Raw genomic sequence first — 17295 nt, 5'->3', positions numbered from 1 at the left:
CTTTGAGTAAGCATCTCTTGAGGAAAGAGAATACCCAGCAGTTAGAGAAAGAGAGACGACTATGAGGATAAGATTATGAGCCATTGAAGTCGTCGCCTTGTGTTCTGCCAAATGTGGAAAATATAGGAACAAACATGAAAGAATAGTTTGCTATGTATATATACTATATAGTAATTCCTCTATTTGGATATTTGCGTCTGCGCTCACTTGTTTCTTTCAGTCCACTTGGGAATGTGTTGTGGACCGATCGTTAGGCTGTCTTTTTTTTTTTTTTTTTTTTTTTTTTGTCTTTGGTGATTATATGTAGACTGTCTCGTTTGACTAGTAAAGCTTCTCTATACTATATGCTTTGGGACCGTCCTGATTCGGAAACTCGGAAGCCAGGCGAACTTTGGGTATCGATCTTGTTAGACATTTCCAGTGGGATAGACCATATGATAAAACATGTGTACAATTACAATATTGACTTTTTGATTTATCTTTCTTCAATTAAAATTACGTATAAGGTGTGTAGAACAAATTACTACTATTATTTTCTTGTATCTAATGAGAGACTTCTAATTTTGGAGATAACAATTCAGTTTTGGTATATGTTTGGTTAGTTGGATACTTTATTATGTTTATTGAAATTGATACTTGTTAAATCAGTGTCATTGTAATTAACCATTCATCATCAAATTAAAATTTGAAATTTGATACTTTTCTATTCAATTAAAGTTCATATAACATCAAGATTCATAATGTACAAACTGTAATTCAATAGAATTGATTAATAAAAAAAATGACGGTAACAATAATTCACCACACATCATGGAACATAACATAGAATTTTAACTAATAAAAAAAAACAAATCCTCTGTTTAGACATCCTCTGTTTTTGAAGTTTGAGGTTTGGATGAGTCGTTGGTTTTGTCTGTAGCAGTTTCTTTATTCACATAACAAAAAGAAGTAAAATAAATATAAGCATCTCATTATCAAAGAAGTAATATATATCGATCGAATGAACGTAAATAAGTTTACCTTGATCAGCTTCAGCAGCAATTTGAGCCTTTTTTGCTTTACGGAAGAAACAGCAACCTAATAAAAAGCATATACCAATGATGATCCCAATGAAACCCACAACTGCTGCTATGATGACTCCAACAAAGGCTCCAATACTCAGTGCTCCTATTTTCCCGACATTCCCTATCTTTTTCCCTATCTTTTTCCCTATCTTTTTCGCAACTGCAATTTTATTAAGTTTGTATATACTATATATCAATATTAATGTACGAAAAGTCTTAAAAATATATATATGATTAAAACATGATAAAAGGAAGAGATTTTCAAAATTCAGTGATCACTATATATTTTCTTACTTGTGTCTTTTATCTTTGGACCTGCAACTGCAATTTAATTAAGTTTGTATACTACGTCAAAATTAATGTACTAAAAAGCTTAAACAATATATGATCAAAACATAATAAAAATGAAGCAATTTTCAAAAATCCAGTGATCCATATAGATATTTTCTTACTCTTGTCTTTTATCTTTTGACCTGCAATTTAATTAAGTTTGTATACTACGTCAAAATTAATGTACTAAAAAAATTAAAAATATGTGATTGAAACATGATAAAATGAAGCAATTGTCAACATCCAGTGATCCATATACCTATTTTCTTCTTTGGACCTGCAATTTAATTAAGTTTGTATACTACGTCAAAATTATGTACTAAAAGGCTTAAGAATATGTGTCTAAAACATAATTAAATGAAGCAATTATCAAATTCCAGTGATCCATATATATATTTCTTACTTGGCTCTTTCTTCTTTGGACCTGCAATTTAATTAAGTTTGTATACGACGTCAAAATTAATGTACTAAAAGGCTTAAGAATATGTGATTAAAATATGATAAATTGAAGCAATTTTCAAAATCCAGTGATCCATAGATATATATTTTCTTACTTGGTGGCGTTTTTTTCTTTGGACCTGCAATTTAATAAAGTTTGTATCCAACGTCAAAATTAATGTACTAAAAGGCTTAACAATATATGATCGAAACATATATAAACTTTTTTTTGTTTTTTTACTTTTGCGCCATGGCCATGGAAATGGCCATCTTTTTTTTGAAAAAGAAGCTGCTTTATTCACATCCACTTCCGAGCGAGCGACTCTGGCTAGAAGACGACGACCCTTTACTACATCTTCGACAACGACCGACGATTCTTGATTCATAACATATGATTCACCGTCTTGTCTAAACAGAGAGAAAGCAGAGCAGTATGTATGTATTTAGGTTTCAGCTACGTGACGTGAAAAAAAAATTGAAATATAAATGTCAGGTTTTTTTTTCTTACTTTGAAACAACATTTCTTGTGGAAAGCGAATATCCAGAAGTTAGAGAAAGAGCCACGAATACAATGAAGACGACGAGGATGATATTGGAAGCCATTGTAAGCGTTGCCTTGTGTTTTGTCAATGTGGGAAAATATATGAATAAACATGAAACAAGACTTTGTTACATGTAGTAAATTTTCTCGATTCGCCTATTTGCGTATGCTCACTTATTTTATTTATCAACTGAAGAGCTTTGTGGACCGATTGGTAAGCTGTCTGCGTTTGACTAGAAGAAATTTGCTTCTTAGGTTTAATAATAGGGATATATATATATATATATATATACACATCACCTAGTAACATATCTTCATGAAAACTACCACTTTCATTTCTTTTGAATACAATAATACATTTTAAGTTCATATTCATTTCTAACAATTTAAAGAAAGCACTGAGGTGTAAAAACTATCAATAAGTTTTGGGTTATGAAAAGAAAATTAAGGCTTTTTGATAGATTTGTCTTTTCTTTTCTTATCTTAAAGACAAGACCAAACAATTAGTCTTATCTTATTTTTTTGGTAGGAAATTAGTCTTATCTTATTTGTACTGGGAAAAAACAAATGTTAACAGGCTTTTTTTTGGACAAACAAAATGTTAATAGACAAAAGCAATTATATCTTATGACTTATGGATTTTTTTTTGTAAAGATAAATAGTTAAAGGATTTAAAATGATCTTTCTATCTTCTTACCAATTTTAATTAATTAGACATAAGGATTATATTATCATGTATATCTATTTGAAATTTTGATAGAAATGATTAAATAAATTATATCCAAAGTTTTTTAAAAAGATTTTATCATTCAACTTTTAAAAAAGATCTACAAGTCATAAGTTGGAGAAACTAAAAAAGACAGACATAAAACTGAAAATATATAAATGTTGCCACGTACACAGATCCTTAAACATGTAATGATCATAAATCATAACATGTATAACAAGAAAGAAAAAAAAAGCAAGAGAATAAAGATGATCAGATCCAACGAGTTTAAGAAGACAAGTGTTTTCAAACATTGGCGTCACCATTTGAAAGCTTTCCGGCAGGAGCACTCATGGCAACCGTTTTCGTCTTCTCACCCATTCCATAGCCCATCTCTTCTCCTATTTAATTACATAAGACCTTCATTTTTAATAGTCTTTAATTAACCAACCCCAATAGTTAATCAGCAAATATGACTTTAGTTTACAAATAAAAAAATGAAAAAATCAGTGCTTAAATTTTAATGACCACACCCATTGTATGTTCTAACTCGGTTGGGAAGACTTTTCGTTTGTAGAGAGTTTTGTCGAATAAAATAATTACTAGTTATAACTTAAATATATCATAATGCAATATCATATTTACCTGGATAGGGTTTGACAATGGTTGCGTTAAATATATCATAACTACCTGAATAGGGTTTGACAACGGCTGCGTTCATGGCCTTTTGTCTTCGGACGAAAACAATCCAGATTCCAATGGCGACCAAAATGATAAAGAAGAGACCAACAGATATGTCTATAATCATCGCGGAACCGCTGTTTCCACCACTGCCTCCACCAGTAGTCCCACAGTCGAGAGTGATCCTACCAAACTTGTCGGCATTGTCCAAACTTTGTCGCGCCTGTTCGTCGTACAAATCTTCCCGGCTCGGAGTCGGAGATGAATCACACCCTTGTTCCCCTAATCGGAGAGAATAAGTAATTAAACTCATATCAATTCTATACACATATAAAGTATCATATATATAAGGTACAAGTGCAAACAATTTTTGTAGATGTTTTAAAGCGATAATTAAGAGAATATACCACTGGTAGATCCATCCAACGATAGCTATAAGAGCGAAGAGAAACATAAGAAGGAAGATACGGAACGAGAACATGGTTGGGGTGTAGAATACAAAGATCATGCATGAATAATCAGTGTTTTTCTATTAACGGAGAGTTTAATTTGTTTGTATGTCAATTTGTGTATATATATATAAGAAAAAAGAAGTCGTGAAATTTGCTGTAATGGGATGCAAGTCATCAACTTCCCGTATTTTATCTGTTCTAAAGTTTGATCCAACTATGGATTTCTATATTTATAAACGTTTGTATAATAGTTTAACACTTTGCAGAAGTAGTCCACTATATGACATGCACTCTTAGAAACGCAAAAAATGATGTTTTGATTTGAGAAATAGTCCGATATATATGGCAGCTATATGTATAAAGTGTTTTGATGTTTCGTATTACACATACGTTTGAATGTAACGTATTGTGCAAGTACTGCAATATGGTGTGCTGAGGAATAATGGAATGCAAGTTATCAACTTTGCCTATTTTATTCCTTCTAAAATTTAATCCAACCACACAAGCGTGTATATAAATTAAAATGTTGTATGATAGTTTTATATAGATTCCAATGCAGATTCAGTCCAAAATTTGATATATTTAATACCAAAGTTCTTTTATTTGTGTATTTTTTTATTTTGATATGAAACATTTTTTTGAAAAGAAACCAAGTAAGGTCATATTCATGGTGAGCTCCTCTAAAGCCCAAGTAGGAAAAGTATTGGGTATTCGGGTCCAAAGTTCATATAAATATTTTGGGCCTTATGTTGATTAACAGAGCAATTTGGTTAGCCATAGTGGGTTCATTTCATTTTAAGAGCAATTGGCTTACCACTTGCCAGTATATGTTATTTAGTTTAAGTAAGTAAAATATTTTTAAAAATTAGTCAGATATTCCTCTTTTTGGTTTTAAAAGGTTAAGCAAATGAAACTAAAAAGTAATGAAATATTTATGAATGAGGTAGAATCCAACATTAATAACTAAGTTTTAGCAAAATATAGACAATTGCTTTATCATATCTACATCCTATCTCTCTAATTGGACAAACTATATATATATACACTTTTCATTAAGTAAATTCAACTATTTTTTTTTTAAAAACATAAAATAACAAGTATTATATAATATTTGTCAATTCAACTTGGCAAATGAGGAGGAATCCAAAATTTTGCAAAATAGGTTTCTGACTTTTCCATTTAAAGGTTGAGATTCAATGTGAAAAGCAACTTGGCCCAATGACATCACGCCATCTGTCACTATTGGCGTGGCAGAGCCAACCCCATGTGATCGCCGTGTCCACGTGACGTGGCTGAGCCCATCGACGTTGGAGAATCCCTAAAGCAAATATTCGCACATTTATTGTTTTACACTTAGAAAAAAAGAAGAAGCTTATTTAAATTAGTAGATCGCCCCGGAAAGCTAATAGATTTACACTATCAGTCCCTTAAGTAATAGACCAAGCGAAGGCGTTTACATAAAAAAGGAAACAAATAAGGACCTAATTGCAATATCTTACGAGATCGTGTTCCCGTCACTTTCCTGGAAAGATACAAGCCATTAAACTCTACAGAATAAAACACATTTAAATATAATAATAAAAAAACAGAATTTATATTATATTCAACAAATACAGTTGAATTAAAAAATATATATATATATATTTAACCAAATTATATATGTAAAGGCTTCCCTCAGAAGTAGAAGAAGAGAAGTATCTGGAGATAGAGAGGCGTACGATCTCCGCATCGAAGAAACAGTTACGGAGTTTTATCCGCTCCGATTCTGGTAAGTGTGTGTTTTTTGTTTGTTAACGATCTCGTAGTAGTCTGTCTTGTGTTCTTCGCTTTTCTCGGAATTTGAGTTTTGGAATCTTCGTATATTATCTAGATTTTGTTTTTTGACGTTGATCTCTGATTTTGTTTTTTTTTGCGGGCCACTTGAATTTTTCATATCTGTTGTTTTATTATCCCAGAAGGTTCGTCGTTAGTTTTCAGTTTCAGTTTTTGAATCTATCTGTTTTTTGTATACTTGAAGCTTATGATTTGATCTATTTTTCCAGTGGAAGATAATGGGGAAAGGAGGTGAAGACAATTCTGAATTGTTAGAGTCTGATACTTATCCTGCTTGGGGTAAAGATGTTGGCGAATGCGAAGAGCATTATGGTGTTAGTCGTGAGAAAGGGTTGAGTACAGATGAGGTGTTGAAGCGACATCAGATCTATGGTTTGAATGAGTTAGAGAAGCCTGAGGGCACTTCTATTTTTAAGCTGATTTTGGAGCAGTTCAATGATACTTTGGTTCGTATTCTTTTGGCGGCCGCTGTTATTTCCTTTGTCTTGGCCTTCTTTGATGGCGACGAAGGTGGTGAGATGGGTATCACCGCTTTTGTTGAGCCGCTTGTCATTTTTCTCATCTTGATTGTTAATGCCATTGTTGGTATCTGGCAAGAAACTAATGCCGAGAAGGCCTTGGAAGCTTTGAAAGAGATTCAGTCTCAGCAAGCTACTGTTATGCGTGATGGCACTAAGATTTCTAGCTTGCCTGCAAAGGAGCTTGTTCCTGGCGACATTGTGGAACTAAGGGTTGGTGATAAGGTGCCTGCTGATATGCGTGTGGTTGCTTTGATCAGCTCAACCCTGAGAGTCGAGCAGGGGTCCTTAACAGGAGAGAGTGAGGCAGTGAGCAAAACCACCAAGCCTGTGGATGAGAATGCCGATATTCAAGGAAAGAAATGTATGGTGTTTGCTGGAACCACCGTTGTGAATGGGAACTGCATATGCTTAGTTACAGACACTGGAATGAATACTGAGATTGGAAGGGTTCACTCACAGATTCAGGAAGCTGCACAACATGAGGAAGATACCCCTCTGAAGAAAAAACTTAACGAGTTCGGGGAAGTTCTTACTATGATCATTGGGTTAATTTGTGCGTTAGTGTGGCTCATCAATGTCAAGTACTTTCTTTCCTGGGAGTATGTTGATGGCTGGCCCAGAAATTTTAAGTTCTCCTTCGAGAAGTGCACATATTACTTTGAGATTGCTGTAGCATTGGCGGTTGCTGCGATTCCTGAAGGTCTCCCAGCAGTTATCACCACATGTTTGGCTCTTGGTACACGGAAGATGGCGCAGAAGAATGCTCTGGTTAGGAAGTTACCCAGTGTGGAGACTCTTGGATGCACTACTGTTATATGCTCTGATAAAACCGGAACTCTGACAACCAATCAGATGGCTGTTTCAAAGCTTGTTGCTATGGGTTCTAGGATTGGAACCCTTAGATCTTTCAATGTTGAGGGGACCTCTTTTGATCCTCGAGATGGAAAGATTGAAGATTGGCCAGCGGGTCGGATGGATGCAAATCTTCAGATGATCGCCAAAATTGCTGCCATATGCAACGATGCTAGTGTCGAGCAATCCGAATTGCAGTTTGTGTCTAGGGGCATGCCTACTGAGGCAGCTTTGAAGGTAATGTGGTCTTCTACACTAGCTTGCACCTTTCTCTTCTTAACTAAATTGACTAAAAAGACTTCTTCTGGTCGTTGCCCTTAAATGATTTTTCTTTCCATTGGTGTGTGTTTATTTGAACAGGTTTTGGTTGAGAAAATGGGATTTCCTGAAGGGTTAAATAAAGCTTCGTCTGATGGCGATGTCTTACGTATGTATCCCTAATTATATTTTGTTATTATTTTTTTATACAGTTGTACATATGCTAAACTCCTGAACTTTTCTTTTTTTTAACATTATTGAAGGTTGTTCTCGGCTATGGGGTGAACTAGAGCAACGGATTGCCACCCTTGAGTTCGACCGTGACCGGAAATCAATGGGAGTTATGGTGGATTCCAGCTCAGGAAAGAAGCTACTACTGGTCAAGGTCTGTTTTCATCATTTTTCATATTCTGGCTCCTGAGGTCGAGCCGTGAAATCAATGTGGCTTGTGCTTTGGTTCTTGCATTTAATTAGTCGAGAAAACCTTTGTCCTCTCTTTTCAGCACCTAAGAGACCAATTTTGAAATTATGCAGGGTGCGGTAGAAAATTTATTGGAAAGGAGTACACGTATTCAGCTACTTGATGGTTCCGTTCAGGAGCTTGACCAGTACTCAAGGGAGCTTATTTTACAAAGCCTTCATGATATGTCTTTGGGTGCATTAAGATGTCTCGGATTTGCGTACACAGATGTTCCATCAGATTTTGCCACTTATGATGGCAGTGAAGACCATCCTGCTCATCAGCAACTTCTCAACCCATCCAATTATTCGTCTATCGAGTCCAATCTAATATTCGTTGGATTTGTTGGTTTAAGGGTGAGTCAAGGTCACCATGATATTTTATGTTCTTTCTGGTTCCTCATTAATATGTTATTAATGCTCTACCTATTTATTGATTGAAGGATCCTCCAAGGAAAGAGGTGCGTCAAGCCATTGCAGACTGCAGAACAGCAGGTATCCGGGTCATGGTCATTACCGGAGACAACAAGAGCACAGCGGAAGCGATCTGCCGTGAAATTGGTGTATTTGAAGAAGGTGAAGATATCTCCTCAAAAAGCTTGACAGGAAAAGAATTTATGGATGTTCAAGATCAGAAGAATCATCTAAGACAGACTGGAGGGCTCTTGTTCTCTCGGGCTGAACCCAAACACAAACAAGAGATTGTCAGGTTACTTAAAGAAGATGGAGAAGTGGTTGCCATGACTGGAGATGGAGTCAATGATGCTCCTGCCCTTAAGTTGGCTGATATTGGTGTGGCTATGGGCATTTCTGGAACAGAGGTATTTGTCCCTCTTCTCCCTTCTGCAACAACGGTATGATTATAGCCCTGCCCGTTTTCTAAAGCTCCGGGGTTTTTGCAGGTAGCAAAGGAAGCATCTGACATGGTGTTGGCAGATGATAATTTCAGCACAATTGTTGCAGCTGTTGGTGAAGGCAGGTCCATCTATAATAACATGAAGGCCTTCATCAGGTGAGTCTTCTAATGTTACACACACACACACATATATATGTGTGTCTCTTCGTATTGGTGGCTTGAATTATGCATACTAAGCCTATATATTGGACTATGATGAATAAAAGGTACATGATCTCTTCCAATATCGGTGAGGTTGCATCAATATTCTTGACAGCTGCTCTTGGAATCCCAGAAGGCATGATTCCAGTACAGCTTCTGTGGGTGAATCTTGTAACAGATGGTCCTCCAGCTACAGCTTTGGGATTCAATCCCCCTGACAAGGACATCATGAAGAAGCCTCCTCGTAGGAGCGATGACTCGCTTATCACTGCCTGGATCCTCTTCCGCTATATGGTAAGCAAAAAACCGATTTGGCTCACTTGTTCATCTTCTGGGGATTGGCTTTCCTAACTGACTATTATGGGTACCTTCTACCTACCTACAGGTGATTGGAATGTATGTGGGAGTAGCAACAGTGGGAGTATTCATCATATGGTACACACACAACAGCTTCATGGGCATAGACTTGAGCCAAGACGGTCACAGCCTTGTGAGCTATTCGCAGCTCGCACACTGGGGACAATGCTCCTCATGGGAAGGCTTCAAAGTGTCTCCTTTCACAGCAGGCTCTCAGACTTTCTCATTCGACTCAAACCCTTGCGACTATTTCCAGCAGGGGAAGATCAAGGCATCCACGCTCTCCCTCTCAGTGTTGGTGGCGATAGAAATGTTCAACTCCCTGAACGCACTCTCAGAAGACGGCAGCCTGGTGACGATGCCACCGTGGGTAAACCCATGGCTGCTACTGGCAATGGCGGTCTCATTTGGTCTCCACTTTGTGATACTGTATGTGCCATTCTTGGCTCAGGTGTTTGGTATTGTACCGCTGAGCTTGAACGAGTGGCTACTGGTGCTGGCTGTATCGCTTCCGGTAATCCTGATAGATGAAGTGCTCAAGTTTGTAGGAAGGTGTACAAGTGGCTACCGCTACTCAACTCGCACATCCTCCGCTAAGCAAAAGGAGGAGTAAGAAAACAATTGAAAACCACACATTACATCATTAGACTCTTGATAGTTTTAGCTGAAATTAACTTTGTTGCTTAACTCTCTCTCAGCCTTGGTTATTTAATTTTCACAACTTTAATTTATTGGTTTGATATAATGTTCCCAATTTTGGTTAAAGGACATGTGTTTTCCCAACACAAAGCCCACGGTTAAGAATATGAATGTTTCAACAAAAAAGAAGGATGAGAGAAAACAAATCAAATCATTTTTGGAATATGAGATTGAATATTCCTAAGTAACAAACGAGACATAACAAAACAAAAAAGAGGATTCAATAAAAAAAAAAGTTGGAATCCATGAAGAATTAAAAATAATCAGATTATTTTCTTCTTAATAATTTAGTTTAAAACAAAAAGAAATAGTTCTCATGAGAATAAAGTACATTTAGTTTATATATATATATATATATATTTCTTTTTAAATAGTAGTTTGTATAAGATGAAAAAAATATGTATAGAAAAAAAAAAAAGATATCTAGGTATAAATTAAAGCTAAAGTGATTTGAATATCATTATACAATGCCTTATAAATATTATCATCAATAAATAACTGATTTTGGTGTATTTTTATTATTTACTTCAATTAGATATATATAAAAAAAAGTTTTAAAAAAATCTTCCCTCAGATGCACATGTATTATTTTTTATAAGTTTTACTGAAATTCTTTTGACAAATGTTACAATCTATATAATATTGTCACAATCTCTTTATTATTAGATAAACTTAAAACATATGTTGTCATTAAATTAGATATGACATATATTTTAATATTAAATATATTAGACACGTGTCATGATTTATAAAGTTGGGTATGTGAACGCAATGTTAAGCTCTCTTTGATTATAAAATACCACTTTTTATATTGCTATAAGTACTTCCAACTTTTAGATATATAAATTATAAGAGTCATAACATATACAAAACTACACAAAAAACACATAAAGAATTGTTAGTGAGAAAAGGGAAAATAGATTTGGGACTGTTAATCGTGATATGCATCTGCGCTGTGATTTTTATAATAGGCGTGACGGGTCTTGTGGTATGGTTCCTCCTCCCCAAAAAGCGTAATCATGAATAAATAACTGACGAGAAATTGTATTTTTTAAACAAGACATTTTAGAAAGTATAGAGGAAAGTATCAATGTATTTGGACTTTGGAGCATGCGTATAGTCTTCCTTTTTTTTTTGTATGCGTGATTTTTTACTAACATGAGATGAGTCAGTTTTGAAATAATTTTGTCATATTTTGAAATATATAGATGCACATTTCAAATCAGATTTTCTATTTTGTTTACTCCGTTTTTTTTATACCGCAGTATTCGCAGGTTCGTAGACACTAATTCTGGATCCGGAGAAACTATGTTAAATTGCTAGAATGCTGGTGGTCACCTTTACTCCGTTTTATTTAATAAGCAATATATATATATATATATATATATATATATTGATAATTATTACATCATTCAAGTGTGGTTATGACGATTTTCACATATGATAATGATTAAGTTTGTATTGTTTTAAAGAAATTACAAATGTTCTTTCTAGAACGCTTACTTATCATACAAAGAGAACATATCATGCCATGACGTGATGCCATATCTATTATGTTTTTTTTTTTTGAATTTAGAGAACAACATATATTGCGTATTTCAAAATTTTAATTTTTAAAGAATAGAAATTAAAACAATAAATGTACTTTCAACAATAAATATAAAAAAATATGTATAGAAAAAATTAAAATTTTAATTTGTGAAAAGGTATTTCCAGCTGTGGAAAAAATAGCTAGCAAATTGTTCCTTCATAAGATTGTTGAGGGATGCATAACTATTAAAACAATATAAACAATTATTTTCACACTTGAAACCGATTGAAAATTATTAAAGGAATAAAAACCTTATGGGTTTTTCTTATAAAAAAAATTGATAAGTTAACTGAGTATCTGAGACCCTCTCTAACAAATTAAGAGTGAATCTTCTTCAATAATAATCATGAGTCAATTGGAAAAAAATATATATCATGAGTCATGCAATATGACCAAATTAAGAGTGAATCTTCTTTGTCATGTTTATTAGAGATTGTGAACATGCTTGTCTTGATGGGTTTTTTGTTCACATGTTTTTGTTAAGGGTATGGGCTGCTTATGATTATGATGGAATGCCACGGTTTACTGGTGCATAGTATTTGATTTAAAAGAAAAAAAAAAACTGAAACTCTCTCCAGCGACACAAAAGGGGATCTACCAAAACCGTTTTCTTCATTGCTTTTACAGGCCGTCGGCACTTGCCGGTGGTTTTTCTTTGTTTTTCAGTTTGTTTTCTTCTTTTGTTTTTAATAATTGTCATGGGAGACACTTGCCTATATCAGATTTATTTCCGATCTATCTCCTTCTTTTGCATGATGGCAGCGTTTGTGTTCATGTTCACAATTGATTATCAGTTCCACGCTAAAACGTTGCCAAACCGTCAAGCAGAAGGTATCTCTTCGAGTTCTCTTGAGCAAATAGTTTATGCAATCTCGATTTGGGATTGATTCTAGAGAGGGAAAGAAACAGATTTATTAATCTGTTGGCGAGTAAGGCTTTGGTTTCCAAAGCATCGTGAAAATTCACTTCTCTATCATTCTTTTTATTGATTGGTTATGTATTTGTGGATGTGTATTTTGATTTACTCAGTGTTGATGTATCTCGGATGTATCAACTCTTGTACAAGTTTTTGAATCAATGAATGAAACGAGGTGTTGAAAAAAAAAAAAAAAAACAAAACAAAACAAAAACATTTATAAAAAGAATGAAAACGCGTAAGAAATTAAGAAAGAAATCGCGTTTCCTATTTTGGCTAAATTAACCTTTTCCTGCTTCCCTTTACTTACTTCTATTCTCTTCTTCTTCTTCTTCTTCTTCTTCTTCTTCTTCTTCATCACAAAGATTCAGAAACGTTCTTCGCTCTTTCAAATCCCTAAGATTCACCAAAAGAAAAAAATTCAATCAAGCTATGCAAGACCCTTCCGCAAGACCCGCTACAGGTTACCCATACCCGTATCCATACCCAAATCCACAACAACAACCACCACCCGCCGCTTCCACCAACGGCTACCCTAACCCCGGAACCGCTTACCCTTACCAAAACCATAACCCATACTACGCTCCCCAACAACCCAATCCACGCGCCGTACTCATCCGTCGTCTCTTCATCGTCTTCATGGCGTTTCTCCTAATCTTAGGTCTCATCCTCTTCATCTTCTTCCTCGTCGTTCGTCCCCAGTTACCAGACGTTTACCTCAACTCCCTCTCCGTCTCCAATTTCAACGTCTCGAACAATCAAGTCTCTGGGAAATGGGATCTTCAGGTCCAGATTCGAAACCCTAATTCGAAGATGTCACTCTACTACGATAGTATCCTCTGCGCTCTGTCTTATCACCGTGCATCTCTCTCTGATACGAGGCTTCAGCCGTTTGAGCAAGGGAAGAAGGATCAAACGGTGGTTAACGCTACGCTCTCTGTTTCGGGTACTTATGTGGAAGGACGCTTGGCTGATGATATTGGGAAAGAGAGAGGTGCCAAGGGAAGTGTTGAGTTTGATTTGAGGATTATCTCTTATGTTACTTTCCGGTACGGTGCTTTCCGGAGGAGGAGATACGTTACTGTGTATTGCGATGATGTTGCTGTTGGTGTTCCTGTGAGGAGTGGTTCAGGGAAGATGGTTGGTTCGGCTCAGAGATGCAAAACTTATTGAGCCTTAGTGAGTGAGTTTGAGTTTGAGTTTGAGTTTGTTTCTTCCTCTTAGGGGATGATTTGTTACTTAACCAATCTTTTTTAATTCTCAATTCCTTGTAAATCGACTCTGTTCTTTGATGGAAAACAAAAGTAAAAGATTCAGCCTGTTAGCTTTCTCATTAGCTTATGCGTTCTTAATGATGCAATTGCAATAGGATTAGCTTGTGGAACGATTGGTAAATTGTGAGTTCTTATTAAGATTTTTGTTGGTGATTCTTGAATGGTTATGTTATTCTGTACATCAACTTTGCCCTGCTGCTATGATGTCGAAAGATGGTAACTTTGTGTGGCATGATTGAGTCACTTTTGGGAATGTATCAAGGTTGAATCGTTTGGTTTTTTAAGTAATGGCCAATAGGCATGTTCACTCTTTGTTTGAGAATTGGTGGGTTTCATTGGGTAAGTGAGTCATATGTCATATGTGCTCCACTCTGTGATACTACTATACGTGCCCATTCTTTGGCTCAGTTGTTTCGGATGGTACCGCTTAGCTTGAACGAGTGGCTGCTGGTGCTGTATGAGTGGGCTTCCTGTGCTCAGAATTGTAGTAAAAAGGTGTACAACAAGTGGCTGCGGCTAGGCTACTCGACTCGCACTCCCTCCGCCAAGCAAAAGGGGGAGTAAGAAAACGATTGAAAAGCATATTAGTACATCACATTATACTGTTAATCGTATTAGATGAAATTGACTTTGTTGCTTAACTTTATTATAGTTTTCAAAATGAGCATTGGTCGGTCTTTTAGTTTGGTTACAAAACTCAGATCAGAGAGATGCAGAATTGAAGATATCTCTTCCGTTCTATTCTCAATTATTTCCCACTCCTGGAATCTGGATGCAAGTTCTGCAATATCAACTACTAAGTTGTTGCATTGGTAAATTAGAGTTAAAACGAAGAAGAGACAAAAGAAATTGAGCAAATGATTCATTCTCATAAGATTTTTCTCAGAGCATAAGTTTGCTTAGATTTTTTTAGCTACAAACATCACAACGACGTAAACAAACAAACAAACAAAAACAATAGTAGCTAAACAAACTCCTAGATTTACTTTTTCTTTTTTTAAAGACTAATCAAAACATAGCTAACACGGATCTCAGAAACAAGACATTGCGAACCCTAATTTCCCAAATCGATTTAACCGCCGAAACCGTAGAGAGTGCGGCCTTGCCTCTTCAAGGCGTAGACAACATCCATGGCGGTAACCGTCTTCCTCCTAGCGTGCTCAGTGTAGGTGACGGCGTCACGGATGACATTCTCGAGAAAGATCTTGAGGACACCTCTGGTCTCCTCGTAGATGAGACCGCTGATACGCTTGACACCACCTCTGCGAGCAAGACGACGAATGGCGGGCTTGGTGATACCTTGAATGTTGTCTCTGAGAACCTTCCTGTGCCTCTTGGCTCCTCCCTTTCCCAATCCTTTCCCTCCCTTTCCTCTTCCTGACATCTCCGATTTCCAAAAGAGATCTGTGAACAACAACAAGACGACCAAAAGAAAGAGTAAGAACAGAGAGAGAAACCCTAGATATATTTCCAGATCAATCGAACAATTGAAATTGGAGAAAAGATGAAATAATCGAAAATTGTAATACCTCTACCTGGTGAGATTGATCGAAAGCAACTTGACGAAGAGCTCTTGGAAAAAGAATGATAAAACTAAAGTGTTGTGTGAATCTATCGATCAACAAGAAATAGTGGGGATTTATATGAATGAGAGGCGCATACACCCACAGAGAATTAATGGTGGCCGTTCGATCATCTTCTTTTCAACGGACCAAGATTGCGATCCGCGTGAAAACTCCAGGAGTAATATGGATCGTTGATTCTTAAATTCGACGGTGGTAGATGCTATTCTAGCTTTGGGCGTTTTTCCGTCAGAAGAATTGTGTGAAATTTCATCGAACAACTAAAAAGGCCTGAACATAACAGATTACCAAAAAATTTAAAGGCTCATTTGTAATACAAGGCCCAATTAGTAGAAAAGAAGCTAAAAGCTCACGTGGCAACAAGTAACCTACACACGAAGTTGCACTTGCATGTAGTCGACCACGTGTTCAGCTCACCGTAAAGAGAGATCCTATGTATTGCAATTGAGAGTGTTGTCAAGTATTGGATGGATCAGATAGAATCGACTCGAGATCAGAATCATAAGACTGACAAAAAAATTATGGCTGCGAATATGATGAGACCGGCGTTTGCTTACTCTGTTGTGTACGTTAAGGACGTCGCTAAATCCGTTGAATTCTACTCCAGAGCTTTTGGTCACAACGTCCGTCGTCTTGATGAGTCTCACAGGTTCTTTTACATATGAAGATTCTTTGTTACTATTTGTTAGATTTCTTTTTTAGATTGGCATAATCAAAGTATATCTAGACATATGTTATCAGCCATTTGTGCGGTGCCCTATATGATCAGGTCTGATCCGATGGCTAACATGCCAAGATATTGCTTAAGGAATCCAGATATAGCGAAACATATTGAAATCATCACCAGTTTATGTTAGTTTATGTTGCTGTAGCTTCCATATATATATATTCGTTAATTTATTAATTGCTTCCAATTTATATGTGATGGATGGAAATAAATTTATACATACAGGTGGGGAGAGCTAGAGAGTGGGCAAACGACGATAGCCTTCACACCGCTTCACCAGCATGAGACCGACGACCTTACTGGAAAGGTTCAGGCTACGCATTCAGCCCGCGAAAGAGCGCCCATCGAACTTTGCTTCTGTTACGCCGATGTTGATGCCGCTTTCAAGGTAAACTCATCATAATATAATTTATGTCTTTCTCGATGTATCTGTCAACAACTTATATTTGATACACGAGTACGAGGGTGCGTTTGTGCAGAGAGCAGTGGAGAACGGTGCAGTGGCAGTGAGCGAGCCGGAAGACAAAGAATGGGGCCAAAAGGTTGGATACGTGCGAGACATTGACGGCATCGTTGTACGCATTGGAAGCCACGTCAAGTGAATACAAAACCAAAAGACTCGATCACGTGAATCTTGGTCATAAACTATAGTCTATAGTCTATATATGCATACGAATAATACAAAGATACTTTGGTACTTTTTTTTTTTTTTTTGGTTGGTTTAATGGGTATCCTACATTAAACAAAAGGGATAAAATACAAAAGTTTTACAAAGTGCCCAGCCTAGACCCACTCTAAATTTGTTTTTATTATTTGTTATCATCGTTACACAAAGTAGTAGTTATTTTAGTTGAACCCATTTAATCAGCGAATTAGTTTAAGGGATGTTGAACAATTTAGAGATGGACGGACACTCTCGAAGGAGTAAAGAAAGAAGAGTATTAGTAACTCTCTGC

General features: G+C 36.1%; 5 protein-coding genes and 1 long non-coding RNA gene across 9 annotated transcripts; 4 read left to right on the top strand and 2 right to left on the bottom strand.

The window, feature by feature from the left end:
• Positions 1-678: 678 nt before the first annotated feature.
• LOC104759110 (uncharacterized) lies at positions 679-2730 on the bottom strand. Of its 3 annotated transcripts, XM_087494744.1 has the most exons (9): positions 2341-2730; positions 2074-2240; positions 1949-1972; positions 1798-1818; positions 1654-1671; positions 1517-1537; positions 1359-1385; positions 1021-1224; positions 679-925 (listed from the first exon to the last, which is right to left on the bottom strand). In XM_087494744.1, the coding sequence occupies exons 1-9, from the start codon at positions 2433-2435 to the stop codon at positions 861-863; spliced, it is 642 nt and encodes a 213-aa protein (XP_087350870.1). In that variant the 5' UTR covers positions 2436-2730; the 3' UTR covers positions 679-860. The 3 variants fall into 3 exon arrangements, with proteins under 3 accessions (XP_087350870.1, XP_087350872.1, XP_087350871.1); XM_087494746.1 differs by lacking the exon at positions 1359-1385; XM_087494745.1 differs by lacking the exon at positions 1517-1537.
• A 3069-nt stretch (positions 2731-5799) lies between these two features.
• On the top strand, positions 5800-10314 carry LOC104754939 (calcium-transporting ATPase 4, endoplasmic reticulum-type). The gene is made up of 9 exons (XM_010477234.2): positions 5800-5980; positions 6255-7655; positions 7779-7845; positions 7940-8061; positions 8211-8492; positions 8579-8956; positions 9038-9147; positions 9258-9486; positions 9578-10314. Exons 2-9 carry the CDS (start codon positions 6264-6266, stop codon positions 10160-10162), a joined length of 3165 nt encoding a protein of 1054 aa, XP_010475536.2. The 5' UTR covers positions 5800-5980; positions 6255-6263; the 3' UTR covers positions 10163-10314.
• A 713-nt stretch (positions 10315-11027) lies between these two features.
• Positions 11028-11723, top strand: LOC147923287 (uncharacterized). Its single transcript, XR_015586568.1, has 2 exons — positions 11028-11236; positions 11514-11723. It is a non-coding gene; the product is annotated as an uncharacterized LOC147923287 (long non-coding RNA).
• A 1276-nt stretch (positions 11724-12999) lies between these two features.
• LOC104759107 (uncharacterized protein At1g08160) lies at positions 13000-14075 on the top strand. Its single transcript, XM_010482076.3, has one exon. It carries the CDS (start codon positions 13188-13190, stop codon positions 13926-13928), a length of 741 nt encoding a protein of 246 aa, XP_010480378.3. The 5' UTR covers positions 13000-13187; the 3' UTR covers positions 13929-14075.
• An 803-nt stretch (positions 14076-14878) lies between these two features.
• LOC104754938 (histone H4) lies at positions 14879-15644 on the bottom strand. 2 transcript variants are annotated; one of them, XM_010477232.3, is made up of 2 exons: positions 15559-15644; positions 14879-15433 (listed from the first exon to the last, which is right to left on the bottom strand). In XM_010477232.3, the coding sequence occupies exon 2, from the start codon at positions 15411-15413 to the stop codon at positions 15102-15104; it is 312 nt and encodes a 103-aa protein (XP_010475534.1). In that variant the 5' UTR covers positions 15414-15433; positions 15559-15644; the 3' UTR covers positions 14879-15101. The 2 variants fall into 2 exon arrangements, with proteins under 2 accessions (XP_010475534.1, XP_010475535.1); XM_010477233.3 differs by having other exon boundaries at positions 15565-15638.
• Positions 15645-16069: 425 nt separating this feature from the next.
• Positions 16070-17113, top strand: LOC104754937 (uncharacterized). Its single transcript, XM_010477231.3, has 3 exons — positions 16070-16261; positions 16565-16727; positions 16819-17113. The coding sequence occupies exons 1-3, from the start codon at positions 16080-16082 to the stop codon at positions 16939-16941; spliced, it is 468 nt and encodes a 155-aa protein (XP_010475533.1). The 5' UTR covers positions 16070-16079; the 3' UTR covers positions 16942-17113.
• The last annotated feature ends 182 nt before the right edge of the window (positions 17114-17295 follow it).

Source organism: Camelina sativa, chromosome 17 (genome assembly GCF_030686135.1).
Source record: "Camelina sativa cultivar CO46 ecotype springtype chromosome 17, ASM3068613v1".
In the NCBI taxonomy this organism is placed as follows: domain Eukaryota; kingdom Viridiplantae; phylum Streptophyta; class Magnoliopsida; order Brassicales; family Brassicaceae; genus Camelina; species Camelina sativa.
Note: the sequence above shows the minus strand (reverse complement) of the source record. Positions and strands in the feature narration are given on the sequence as shown.